General features: G+C 38.8%; 1 protein-coding gene across 2 annotated transcripts in view; it reads left to right on the forward strand.

Moving 5' to 3' along the window:
• adcy6a (adenylate cyclase 6a) overlaps positions 1-13,008 on the forward strand; it is a 74,259-nt gene that overhangs the window by 46,426 nt on the left and 14,825 nt on the right. For both annotated transcript variants that reach the window (XM_055187906.2, XM_055187907.2), the window contains 6 exons: positions 1,403-1,530; positions 5,300-5,458; positions 5,537-5,678; positions 11,895-12,023; positions 12,189-12,217; positions 12,311-12,458. In XM_055187906.2, the coding sequence (XP_055043881.1) occupies positions 1,403-1,530; positions 5,300-5,458; positions 5,537-5,678; positions 11,895-12,023; positions 12,189-12,217; positions 12,311-12,458 (735 nt within the window). The remainder of the gene's footprint in view (positions 1-1,402; positions 1,531-5,299; positions 5,459-5,536; positions 5,679-11,894; positions 12,024-12,188; positions 12,218-12,310; positions 12,459-13,008) is intronic.

Raw genomic sequence — 13,008 nt, forward strand, 5'->3', positions numbered from 1 at the left:
TTATTTTCTTAGGTCAGTTTGCTCATCAATAATTTTTAGATATTTGTACTTAGTGAGAAAACACTAAGGCTGTGTCCAAAACCACGTACCATGACACAAACTGAATGAGATGAAGTACCTACTTACTGACCGTTAAAATGTATAGTATGAATTCTGGTAGTATGAATGAGATTCGGACGTACTACATCCGCCATGTTGATACATCACGTGATATACGACGTCATCACGTCATGTCAGACCAGCGCAAATACAGCCGCATTGCCGCTTTACGCCATTTTCTAATATGACGATGCCTCTTCTTCTTCGTTGGATAACTCCTCTTCCAGGGCATCATGAGATGTGACGTGTCCGTCAAACACACACTTAAAAAACTAACTGGAAGTAGTAGGTCATCCGGGTACTTTTCGCCTACTGTTTTTGGAATACTATGAATATAGACATACTACTCGCCTCGCCTACTATATAGTATGGAAGTAGGCGGTTTCGGATGCAGCATTAGTAAGAAAGTCATTTTTTGCACAAGCCCCTAATAAACTTAAATAAATCTAAAATACAGACTAAAATATTGCAATCTGCACTTTAACAACTTTAATCATCTTGTTCACTTTATGTGTCTAGCCCGGTAATGCTCGAATCACACGGGGCATCAGCATAACACTTTTTATTTACTTTAAATGGGTGACGTCATGCGTTGCCGAACTAAATTGTGGATCCGTCGGCGTCACGTCACTGGCGTTGCACATAACAGAAGTAGAACATTTCTCAAGGGCCAACGCAGGCGTCAGCCAATCAGATCCCTTGTGCAAATAACCTAGTGCAGATGTTAGCCAATTATGTTTATGCAAGAACGGAGAACAGAGGAGCATAAAAATGGAGAGATGAAAAGATGAATCATTGCGGTGGGTGACACTAGCCACACCAGCAATCGCTACCACAACCAAACCGGTTGCCTAGCTTTTTTGTGTTGTGGTTCACTGTGATTGGCTGTTGTCAGTATGATCGCGTCAGGGCCACGCTTTCGAGACGCCCTCTGTCAAATGTTAACGCTGACGCCACGTGTAAATCGAGCGTAAGAGAGCACTGCGTAAAGCAACTTTATAAAATATGAAACCTTTTTATTTATTCTTTGTATTACTTATTACTTTTTGCTAGAAACTTTTTGGATGTCTTGTTTGTCAAACGACTGTCTTTTTGTTTGCCCTCTGGATGAAATCGAAATGTTGGCACGTTTTCACACACAGCGTCACAGGCACATGCAAAAATCACACATTCCCACAAAAATGTCTTTCTCTCTGTATTACACGCTGCCCGAAACAGCCGCCATCTTTTCGCACCTCAGCGTGAAGCTGTCGTCTCCGCGGCTTGAACTTTCTAATTAACTTCTTTTCTCTTGTGTGTGTAGGAAAACCACTGCTTACGGATTAAGATCCTGGGGGATTGTTATTATTGTGTGTCAGGGTTACCTGAGCCCAGAGCCGATCACGCTCACTGCTGTGTGGAAATGGGTGTGGACATGATTGAAGCCATCTCGTAAGTCTCACTTGGCTGTCAGGAGATCAAGAGATGAGAACAAACAGACAAAAACACATAAAAAAAAAATATGATGGAGTGTATTACGTGTACCAGGTGGTAGCATGCACACAGCTGGAGTGTGACCTCTGAGAAGTGTAGTAATTCCTAAATAAGATCCAAAATTGTTTATCTCAAATCAAATCATATTGTCCCAAAGTGTAGTGGTGGGTGAAACTTATAGTATACTACAAATATACTACAGAATGTACAAAATACGAAATATACACTATACTATACACTATACAGGATTTGTGTATACACATAGTATATATACAGTATACACACTTTATCCCTATATACACATAGGCTTCAAGATATACACACAAAACAGAATTTACACTATAATATTTATAGGATTTTTAAAATAGAGCACATACACACAAGATGCAAATATATACAGTACAGTATACACAATACAAATATACACAATACAGGATTTGTACTGTACAGAATAATGTGTATATACTGTATTGGACACTTCCTGTGTTGTGTATATAATGTCTAAATTACTCCACCGAAAATCATGCTTTTTAAGTATTTTTGTCTTGTTTTATATTAAAAATATGTGAACATCCCTACACATTAGTTTTTGTTTGTAAAATTAAAAAATAGCAGATAATTTATTCATAATTTTTATTACTTTTAGAGTAAATGTTACTCAACAAAGTGTTGTTTAGATTTTTTTGCTAAAAAGGCCAAATATATTTAGTATATTAATAAAAATACTGTATAATGTACTGTATATTACTGCTTCAATGCATTATTAAATATGATCACAGTACAGTAGAAAAGTTAGTATCCAAATTAATTCACCCAAAATTGAAAACTTTGTCATTATTTACTCATGTAGATCGAAACGTCTCATGTTCAATTCAATTTTATTTATAAATTGTTATTTACAATTGTTTAATTGTTACAAAGCAGCTTAAGATTAATAAAAGAAACAGAAAACAGAAAAATCATATGACAACCAAATTGCAAAGTACAGTGGCTAAAATTAACCCATTCCCCGCCAGCCATTTTTTGAAAAGTTGCCCGCCAGCATTTTTATGCGATTTTTACAAAAGTTTCACAAAATGCCTTCCAGGAAAAATTTCTTCTAAAAATATATAAACATACAAATATATATTAAATAAAAAAGCAGACCCTCTGCTTTCAAACAAAGAAACAAACAAAACGGGGAAAAAAAACATGTTTAATCCTATTTATATATTTTTCTCTACTTATAAACTATTAAATATGGGTATTTTTCTTTAAAAAATATTTTTTAGCAAAAAGCTGAAATAATTGCAATTTTTTTGTGAAGGAATTTTGATAGATATCAGATTCAGAACAATTATCAGAGTTTAAAATTAGTAAATAAAGTTTTGGCTTCATTTTTCGTTAGGGATGCACCGAATCCAGGATTCGGTTTCGGATTCGGCCGAATACTGGGCTTTTTGACGGGGTTCGGGTTCGGCCGAATCCTAGATTTTTTTTCCACCGAACCGAACCCTAAGCTTGCGCTACGCTGGTCGACGTCACGCAGCCGTTGATTACACACATCGGGTGCTGACGTGGATATGAGCTTTTTCTTTCGGTCAGCTGGACACACCAAAACTTTTAAACACCGCTGAAAACGCCTTGAGGACCCCAAATGCCAGCTGTTTTTCAGCCGAGCGCTTGGTAGCTGTGATGCTTCAGCTGTGAGCCGGTTGGTTGCTGTGGTAATGTCCCGCCCCTCCTCCACTGTAATTGGACGGCCGTGTGAAGACTGACATTGACGAGCGGAGCTTCTCACTCAAAGTTAAATATAGTTTTCAGCGCGGAGCTGCTTGCTTATTGGAAAAACGAGCGTGTCGCAACGCATCGCTTTCATTATGCATAGGCTTATGGTAATTGTCAAAATAGTTTTTCCAACTTGTCATCCTGGCAAAATGTACAGTTAAAATTAAATAAAATGAAAAATACACTGCTGTGAACGTTTTTTTACTTCATTAATGTGTTTTACTGTGTTGGAATAAGGATGCGAGTAGGATTCGGTATTCGGTTTCGGATTCGGCCGAATCTTAAACGGTGGATTCGGGATTCGGCCGAACCTAAAAAATATGGATTCGGTGCATCCCTATTTTTCGTTACGTAATTCTAGATTAAGCCAATGTCAGCGGACTCCCAAGGGGTTGAAAATGTTCTTGTTCTTCAGAACCCAAACGCAGATATTTTGAAAAGTGTTGTTTTGTGTTTTCTGGTTACTGAGAGTGGATGGTGACAGAAGCATTAGGGCTGAAAGCTATATATTAAGTTTTTGTAATATATTTTTTTCCCATGGGGATGAGACAATACTGTCTATATCCGTATGATCTGATATGACCCTCCTTCTTTGCAACAGAAGCTTTGCCAGAAATGTACACTGAGGTCAGACGTAAGCTTTCCAACCAGCACGCATGTTGTGCAGCTGTATTTCAAACAGGGAGGAAATCGAGTCTTTAAATTTTATTTTTATCATATGCTGTTTCAATATAGGTGATTGAGACATCTCACATGATGCTTTGACCTGCATGTAAACATTTGTGACTCATGATGGCAAAATTAGGTGGAGTGCGAACATTTTTAAAAAAAATCTTTATTGAAAAAACTTCAAAACAATGTATGATTTGTAGAGATAGAACGATATATCAGGACGGCCGATATTTGCGAGATTTATGTGTATCGGCATCGGACGATATGTGGCTACCATGTCCGCCGATTTTTTTCTGGCATTATTTACAGACGAGAGTTCTGGAAGCCGAAAGCGATTGCAGGTCATGTGACTAAAAACAACCAACCTTCCCATTACAACATCGAAAGCTCGGCCTAACAGCTGATCATAGCTGAACAAAGCAGGTTTTTATTTCTCATCTCTATGGGGCGGTTTCCCGGACAGGGATTAGACTAGTCCTAGACTAAAATATATAAGAACTGTCCAAACTAATAACATCTCTTTTTAACATATATTAAAATACATCAGTGCCCTGTGTTTTGCCTCAAAATGTAAAGTTTTTAGTAAGGCATGTTTGTTAAAACTAGTTTTCCTAATTAAGAAATCAATATCCTTTGCTGATAGTTCCTCGTCATTGTGGAGAGTTCCTCGTCATTGTGGAGAGTGCAGTTCATGGTTCCATAGCACCCTCACCTGTTTTAACTATTTGTTAAATATAGTTTTTTTTAAGTTCAATAAATGTTACTTTTTTAAATTTAAACTTGTAACATTTGGCATAATTGTCATTTTTATGATGTAAACTGAGTGAGCAAAAGCAATATCGGCTCCAAATATCGGCTCAAGAAAATCGGCAGCCTGTATCGGTCATCGGCCAAGGCTGATGAAACAAAAATCGGCATCGGCACTGAAAAATCCATATCGATCGATCCCTAATGATTTGTTGGATTCTGACAAAAAATGATAGAGTTTCACCTGTAACCCACCTCATCAGAGTCATCAAAGCTCATTTTGAGAAAAATATAGTTCATCCTAAAATGACAAAGATATAAATTTTGGTCAATATCGCCTAGCGATACGAGTTGTGTCATATATTAAACAAATCTGTTTGGGTTCTGAAGAACAAAGAAAGGTGAGGGTGAGTAAAAAATGGCAAAGTTTTCGCTTTTGGGTGAACAATCCCTTATATATTCTGTTGAATATTCAGAATGGGAGTTCGTGTTGTGGATACTGCAATATAAGATTTAGTAATAGCATATGTTTGTGCCCCAGGTTGGTGCGAGAGGTCACAGGGGTGAATGTAAACATGCGGGTCGGCATTCACAGCGGTCGTGTGCACTGTGGAGTTCTTGGACTGAGGAAGTGGCAGTTTGACGTGTGGTCCAACGACGTCACGCTGGCTAATCACATGGAAGCTGGCGGCAAAGCCGGGTGAGGGTCTAAAAATGAAACTGATATAAACATAAACCTGATCTCTGTCATTTATGCATTTGTATTTTTGTTCACCAGGAGAATTCACATCACTAAAGCCACTCTACAGTACCTGAATGGAGACTATGAGGTGGAACCAGGATTTGGAGGGGAAAGAAATGCCTATTTGAAAGAAAACAGTATTGAGACCTTCCTAGTTCTGGGATGCAGTCAGAAACGGGTTAGACACAATTAATATTGTGTTGAGTTATATATACAGTAGACCTCCAACATTTTTGTGAGCGAGGGCTACCACAATGGATAAAATAATCTGGAGGGTTACTTTTTAATATAGTCTATTAAAAGAATAAAAGAAGCCAAGTTTTTATAAAAAAATAAAAAAATATTAAAATTGAGGCTATTAATAGAATGTGCTTTGGCGGACGACCATGTTGGAGATCACTGCTGTAGACATTAAATTAAACGTATCCTAGAATAGAGTGCCGCAGGGATGACATATTTTATAGGCAAAATCCAAAAGCAAGGTAGCATTTTAGCACTTTCAGTTTTATTGTCCCAAATTCAATGGGTTTTGGTTAAACTCCTTAAATAAGATCTTGGGTTAACATAAACTCAAGATATTTTCATGTTTTATTTTACAACATAAAACACATTGGTAATACCCTCACTCGTGATTTTTAACTCTTTCCCGCCAGCGTTTTAAAAAGTTGCCAGCTAGCGCCAGCATCTTTCAAAATTTACACAAAAGTTTAATGCATTTCAGAAAATTTTCTTCTTTAAATATATAAAAAAACAATTATTTGAAAGAAAGAAAGAACAGACCCTCTGCTTTTAAACAAACAAAAACATTTCATCCTATCTTCATCTGTTCTCTTTTTATCACCTCTCAAATATGGGTAGGCTTCATCAAAAATACAAAGTTTTGAACATAAAGCTGAGATAATTGCATTTTTGTAAACAACTTTTGTTAGAGATCAGGGGCCTATACCATGAAGCCGGTTTAAGTGGATAGCCAGGTAAGTTTAAGATTAGTTTGCGCCAACCCTGGGTTTTAGGTACCATGAAAGTAGCGCGGCTTTAATCGGTATTCGTCGCCATGGTATCTTACGCTGCACGGCTAACCTGCCCCGGGGCAGGTTATGTTCTGGATTCGAGATCTGAGACTGCAGTTTGACCAATCAGCTGCTAGCAAAGAAATATATAGGTGACGTAACTACTAGCGTCTCCACGCAAATTTTATTTATTTGTATTTTTTTAATTGAACATATTAAAATACAAACATTAAGGCATATTCAACAATCACTATTTCCGTGTTGATACCACATTTAAAAAAAAGAAGAAAAAAAGAAAAGGAGGGTGAGGGTCTTAAAGGATAATTCCGGTATTTAACACTTTGAGTCTCATTTCTGGTTTGTTTTGGATGAACTACAGTGATGGACACAGAAATTTTGACAATGGGTCGTGTCTTGAGTTTTTGACTCGTTTAGAAGCGTCTCTTGACTGCTTTAGAATGGAAGTCAATGGCCATGCACAAACATGTCATTAAAACAACACTTAACGTTCATTTTCAAAACTGTACTACTCACCGAGTTGTGTAGCGAAATACAGTTTCTGTCGTGTTTTATTTGGCATTTTGTAAAATTCCATTGACTTCTCTTGGAAGACTGTTTGCTCGCTGATATATCACTCCGCCGCCGGGAAACAGAAAAGGGTCTGTTTGTTTTTACATGAGGTTGTAGTTTTTTCGCTCGGTTTCTCTCAGAAGAAATTTTTCCCATATTTGTAGGGCTGGACCAGAATATTCGAATATTTGTTCCGTGGGTTGACATTTGATTTTCAGTTTTGAGATTCGAATATATATATAAATATTTTACAGCGTTAATGCAGAGCTTTTGCCAAGCAGGAAGTGCGCTTCACGCTCCCGCTCTATAGGTGGCGCAGAGAGACCAACATCCATAGCCAACAGCCACCAAACGGCACCAGTGTGGAAGAGATCGCCTTGAACGTAAAGCGCGCTTCCTGCTTTGGCATTTACGCTAATAGTGTTGTAAATAACGTTCAGTTTCTTGCAAAAACTGATTGATTTGCTTCACAAGATGTCAATATGTCACACGGAGTTATAGGGGATTACTGTTGTATTGGATATATATGCTTTAGCTCTTAAAGTGTGCGGATCTGTTGACTTGCATGACGGAGCACCGGGGTTTCTGCAAAATATCTTCTTTATTGTTCTGCCGATGAAAAAAACATATTGGATGGTGTAACTGTTATAAATAAACTTGATTTTGAAAGTATGCTACCGTTTTATTACAGTTTGTTGGACTACGTTCATTCATGCTTCAGACTCAACGGAAGGAATTTTTTCACGGAAGGAATCTCTTATCTTTGCAAACTTCTTGCCTTACATAAGAAATGTATCACGTTAAATTTGTGCACTGAATGTACCGTAAATGATGTGTATTGCGTTGCGCTTTTTTAACATTAAAAAACATTTAACATTTTTTACATTAACAGCTTCATAGTGTTCCCCGGACATTTCCTGACCATGTCTTTAAAAGAGGGCTTTTATAAAATTCCCTGTAAGATTATTAACAAATGTAACAATGTAAATTAACTCAAAAAAGCATGTTTCACTTTGGGTACCTAAATAAATTATACAATGAAGTACATGTTAATGAACACGTTATATTAAAAAGAGCAGAGGCAGTATTATTTCACTCTTGAAATACATTTTTATAATCTTCATATTTTTGTATAATTAGCTCATGCTCCTCCGCTAAAAAAATACACTGCTCGTACGTGCTCTCTCTATTTTCTATTCCGATTGGTTGTTCGGTCCCGACGTCACTCTTTTATGTGCACGCGCGGGTGGAGTAATCATAGCCTAAAGATCAAAGCCTGAGTTGACAGAGAAAGTTGATAAGCCGCTTCATGGGACCACTAAAGCCTGATTGCATCGGTTTGGTTTTGTCAAGTCAAAACCAATCCTGTAACCCCGACTTTGTTCAGCTACCTTCATGGTATAGGCCCCAAATTTAGAACAAAGATCAAACCATACACAGTTTTTACTGTTTTTGGATCTGTGGATGCTTCAGTCTTTTATAAGTTGTGTAAAAGCGGCACCTAGTGGAGAATAGCAGAAATATGGATTGCCGTAAACACTCGTCATTGGCAGGGAAACCTTTTCTCTTAATTGACCCTTCGCAATCGTGGTTTAGCAACCATAACTAAGCGTGGGGGGTCTGACAAGTTTTCAAGTGAGGAAAACATGCAGAAGCGTTGTGAATATAGATTGTGTAAATTTGATACCTGGTATCTTAAGAGTTTAGATGGGGTGGTGGATTTTTTCCCTTCCCGAAACTTAAAACCCAAGTGGAGAAATGTCGGACGTAGATCAAGTAGTGTGGAATTCACAACTTAATATCGACAAGATTAACAAAAACACATACGTTTGCTCCAATGTAAGAGCACGCTAATGTTAGCTAATGGTACATTATTGCTTGCGAATAAAGCCCGATTTATAGTCGGGCGTAAGTTCTACGCCGTAGCTATGCCATAGGTTATCCGTAGCCTGTGCGTAGCTCTGCGTAGCCTGACGTGCACCTCGCAAATTTTTTAACAGCGTGTCAGATCTACGCGGACCGCAAGTGCTGAGATTGGTCCACCAGAACCCCTCCCGTCAGGTAAAAAACTGCATCATAGGTATTTCCGTTTGCGACGATGAAAACAAAGATGAGGTTGAGGAGTGATTTAACTCAAACTGCAACAAAAGTCGCTGTTTATTTACTTCCATCATTGTTGGTCTTCTCAAATCATACACAACAAGTTGCTGTTTCTTCTTCATTTGTGGATTAACTTGCCAAGCTGCTTCTTCATTTACAGTCGCACTGCTACTGTGGTTACACGCGTGGATACTGCTTATCAGCGGTCTGCACGTGTGTTTGCCTACGCACAACTATAACGAGCCCTTAATGACGGTTCTTTATTCATAATGCATATACAGTGGGGCAAAAAAGTATTTAGTCAACCACCAATTGTGCAAGTTCTCCCACGTAAAAAGATGAGAGGGGCCTGTAATTTTCATCATAGGTACACTTCAACTATGAGAGACAAAATGAGGAAAAAAATCCAGAAAATCACATTGTCTGATTTTTTGAGAGTTTGTTTGCGGTTTGTGGTGGAAAATAAGTATTTGGTCAATGACAAAAAAGCAAGATTTCTTTCTCTCACAGACCTGTAACTTCTTCTTTAAGAGGATCCTCTGTCCTCCACTTGTTACCTGTATTAATGGCACCTGTTTGAACTTGTTAGCAGTATAAAAGACACCTGTCCACAACCTAAAACAGTCAGAATGCAAACTCAACTATGGCCAAGACCAAAGAGCTGTCAAAGGACACCAGAAACAACATTGTAGACCTGCACCAGGCTGGGAAGACTGAATCTGCAATAGGTAAGCAGCTTGGTGTGAAGAAATCAACTGTGAGAGCAAGTATTAGAAAATGTAAGACATACAAGAACACTGATAATCTCCCTCGATCTGAGGCTCCACGCAAGATCTCATCCCGTAGGGTAAAAATTATCACCCGAAGGGGGAGCAAAAATCCTAGAACCACATGGGGGAACCTAGTGAATGACCTGCAGAGAGCTGGGACCAAAGTAACAAAGGCTACCATCAGTAACACACTATGCACCCAGGGACTCAATTCCTGCAGTGCCAGATGTGTCCACCTGCTTAAGCCAGTACATGTCTGGACCCGTCTGAAGTTTGCTAGAGAGCATTTGGATGATCCAGAAGAGGATTGGGAGAATGTCATATGGTCAGATGAAACCAAAACATAACTTTTAGGTAGAAACTCAACTTCTTGTGTTTGGAGGAGAAAGATGCTGAGTTGCATCCAAAGAACACCATACCTACTGTGAAGCATGGGGGTGGAAACCTCATGCTTTGGGTCTGTTTTTCTGCAAAGGGACCAGGACGACTGATCCGAGTTAAGGAAAGAATGAATGGGGCCATGTATCGTGAGATTTTGACTCAAAACCTCCTTTCGTCAGCAAGGGCATTGAAGATGAAACGTGGCTGGATCTTTCAGTATGGCAGTGATCCCAAACATACCGCCCGGGCAAAGAAGGAGTGGTTTCGTAAGAATAATTTCAAGGTCCTGGAGTGGCCTAGCCAGTCTCCAGATCTCAACCCCATAGAAAATCTTTGGAGGGAGTTGAAAATCTGAGTTGCCCAGCGACAGCCCTAAAACATCACTGCTCTAGAGGAGATCTGCATGGAGGAATGGGCCAAACTACCAGCAACAATATGTAAAAACCTTGTGGAGACTTACAGAAAACGTTTGATCTCTGTCATTGCCAACAAAGGGTATATAACAACGTATTGACATAAACTTTTGTTATTGACCAAATACTTATTTTTCACCATAATTTACAAATAAATTCTTAAAAAATCAGACAATGTGATTTTTTCTGGATTTTTTTTCTCATTTTGTCTCTCGTGGTTGACGTGTACCTTTGACGAAGGTTGCAGGCCTCTCTCGTCTTTTTGGGTGTGAGAGCTTGAACAATTGGTGGCTGACTGAATACTTTTTTGCCCCACTGTATTTAAATGTAAAATAATATGATTCAAGGCAAGACGGAGGCTGACTGACATACTTTTAAAAATATTGTAACATTTTGTTAATAGACGGCGTAATCTGATCACGGCTCTCTCAGGGTTATTTCTATAAGCGGGAGAATGTTTTTTTAAAAGTGGTCAGGCTGATGTCTTGTGTTTATTCCACTGTTTGATTTATAATTATTAGATAATTTTTACAAACTTCACTTACCCTGCTGTGCATGAACAAAGCTGTTCCTCAATTTGTGTGTTTTCTTTTTGGATGGTCAGCGTATGAGGCGCAGGCACAAAAGCTTGACTGGCGTAGCAACAGTAACTAAGGAGGGCGGGGCTTAGCGAAGGGTCAATTGGTGGGGAAAGAGTTGCTACATGTGACTACAGACTTTGTCGAGGATTTTAAACGTCCACAGAGTATTTTTATATCTGGGGACATGTTTTTAATTTGTTTAATAAAGTTTGAAAAAACTGTCAGAAGCTTGGTGATGACTTTGATGTTGAGTGACTGCGGTGTAGTTCGCTTATTTTTAGCTTTTCATTTTTAGTAAATGCATTTAGACTTATGATCTTGTTGGACAAAACAGGTGTCATTCACTTTTGTTAAGCACAGAGCTTATATTTTGCGATAATTGAAAAGTCTATGGGATAAACAAATGGGCTTTTTGGTGAGGGAACCAGTGTCCAGCTAACTTCTGGGTTGGCCCACAAAAATGCGTCATCCCTCTGGCACTCTTTAGTCCTACATGTAAACGAGACAGATTCTTCTAAATCAGCTTTTTCAAGATCCTTCACCATAATTCTGCCCCTTGACTGTTTCAGAAAGATGAGAAGGCAGTGATGGCTAAAATGCAGCGCACACGGACCAACTCCAATGAGGGCCTGGTACCACGATGGGTGCCTGACAGATCCTTCTCCAGAACTAAAGACTCCAAAGTCTTCAGGCAGATGGTGAGACCTGTTGATCGCGTCACCTGCTCTTCCTGACATTGATGTTATCTCTGAATTGATCTTGATGCGCTTTCAACTTCAATCTCAAATATTTCAACTCAGGTTTTTTTAACATAGATTTGTTTCTCTTGTGTCTAATTTTATTTTATTTATTTTTTTGCCCAGGGTATCGATGAAACATCCAGCAAAGACAAGTGAGTGGATGTTTTCCTTTTCTCAGAAGAAATTGAGTGTAAAATGCATAAGACACACATCTAATTCTTTTCAATCTTTTCTTTCAAACACAGCCGTGGTGCTCAGGAGGCCCTGAATCCAGAGGACGAGGTGGATGAGTTTTTAGGGCGTGCCATTGACGCTCGCAGTATTGACCAACTTCGAAAAGACCATGTGAAGAAGTTCCTCCTCACCTTCCAAACCTCCAGCCTGGAGAAAAAGGTCAGACAGTGGTCCAACCTCTATCTTCATTAGCGCCGACTGTCTCTTTAAGTTTAAGGATCCTTTACACGACACCATTTTCAGCTATAAACGGAAATCTTTTTATTCATTCGTTCGTTCATTGAAACGACAGTGGCCTGAAAATGCTCACTTTTAAAAACGGGTTTCAAAGTGTATGTTTTTGAAAATGATACCGTTAGACAACTGTTGTCCTGGCATACATAATACTGTGTTTTTAGTTGTTTTCACGGATCCGTGTGAATGGGATTAGTTTTGACAACATTGTCATTTAAATGCACCCTGTTTGCTAGGAGGTTGCTATGCGGCTGCCAAAGTGCCCTTGTGTGGTTGCTAAGACATTGCCAGGTAATATCTAGGGTACTGTGGGTGGACACTTTGTTGTTACTATGCTCTGGTTGGTTGCTTATTGGCTAAAGTCAAGATTGCCCATCCCAGTTTGTCTATGGACCGGACCTGTGTCCCTCTCTGTGGGTTTTATAGTCATGGGGATTTCAAACTCTATAATGGCAAACTATATGATGAACCTTTA

This window comes from Misgurnus anguillicaudatus, chromosome 13 (genome assembly GCF_027580225.2).
Source record: "Misgurnus anguillicaudatus chromosome 13, ASM2758022v2, whole genome shotgun sequence".
NCBI classification, from domain to species: Eukaryota; Metazoa; Chordata; class Actinopteri; order Cypriniformes; family Cobitidae; genus Misgurnus; species Misgurnus anguillicaudatus.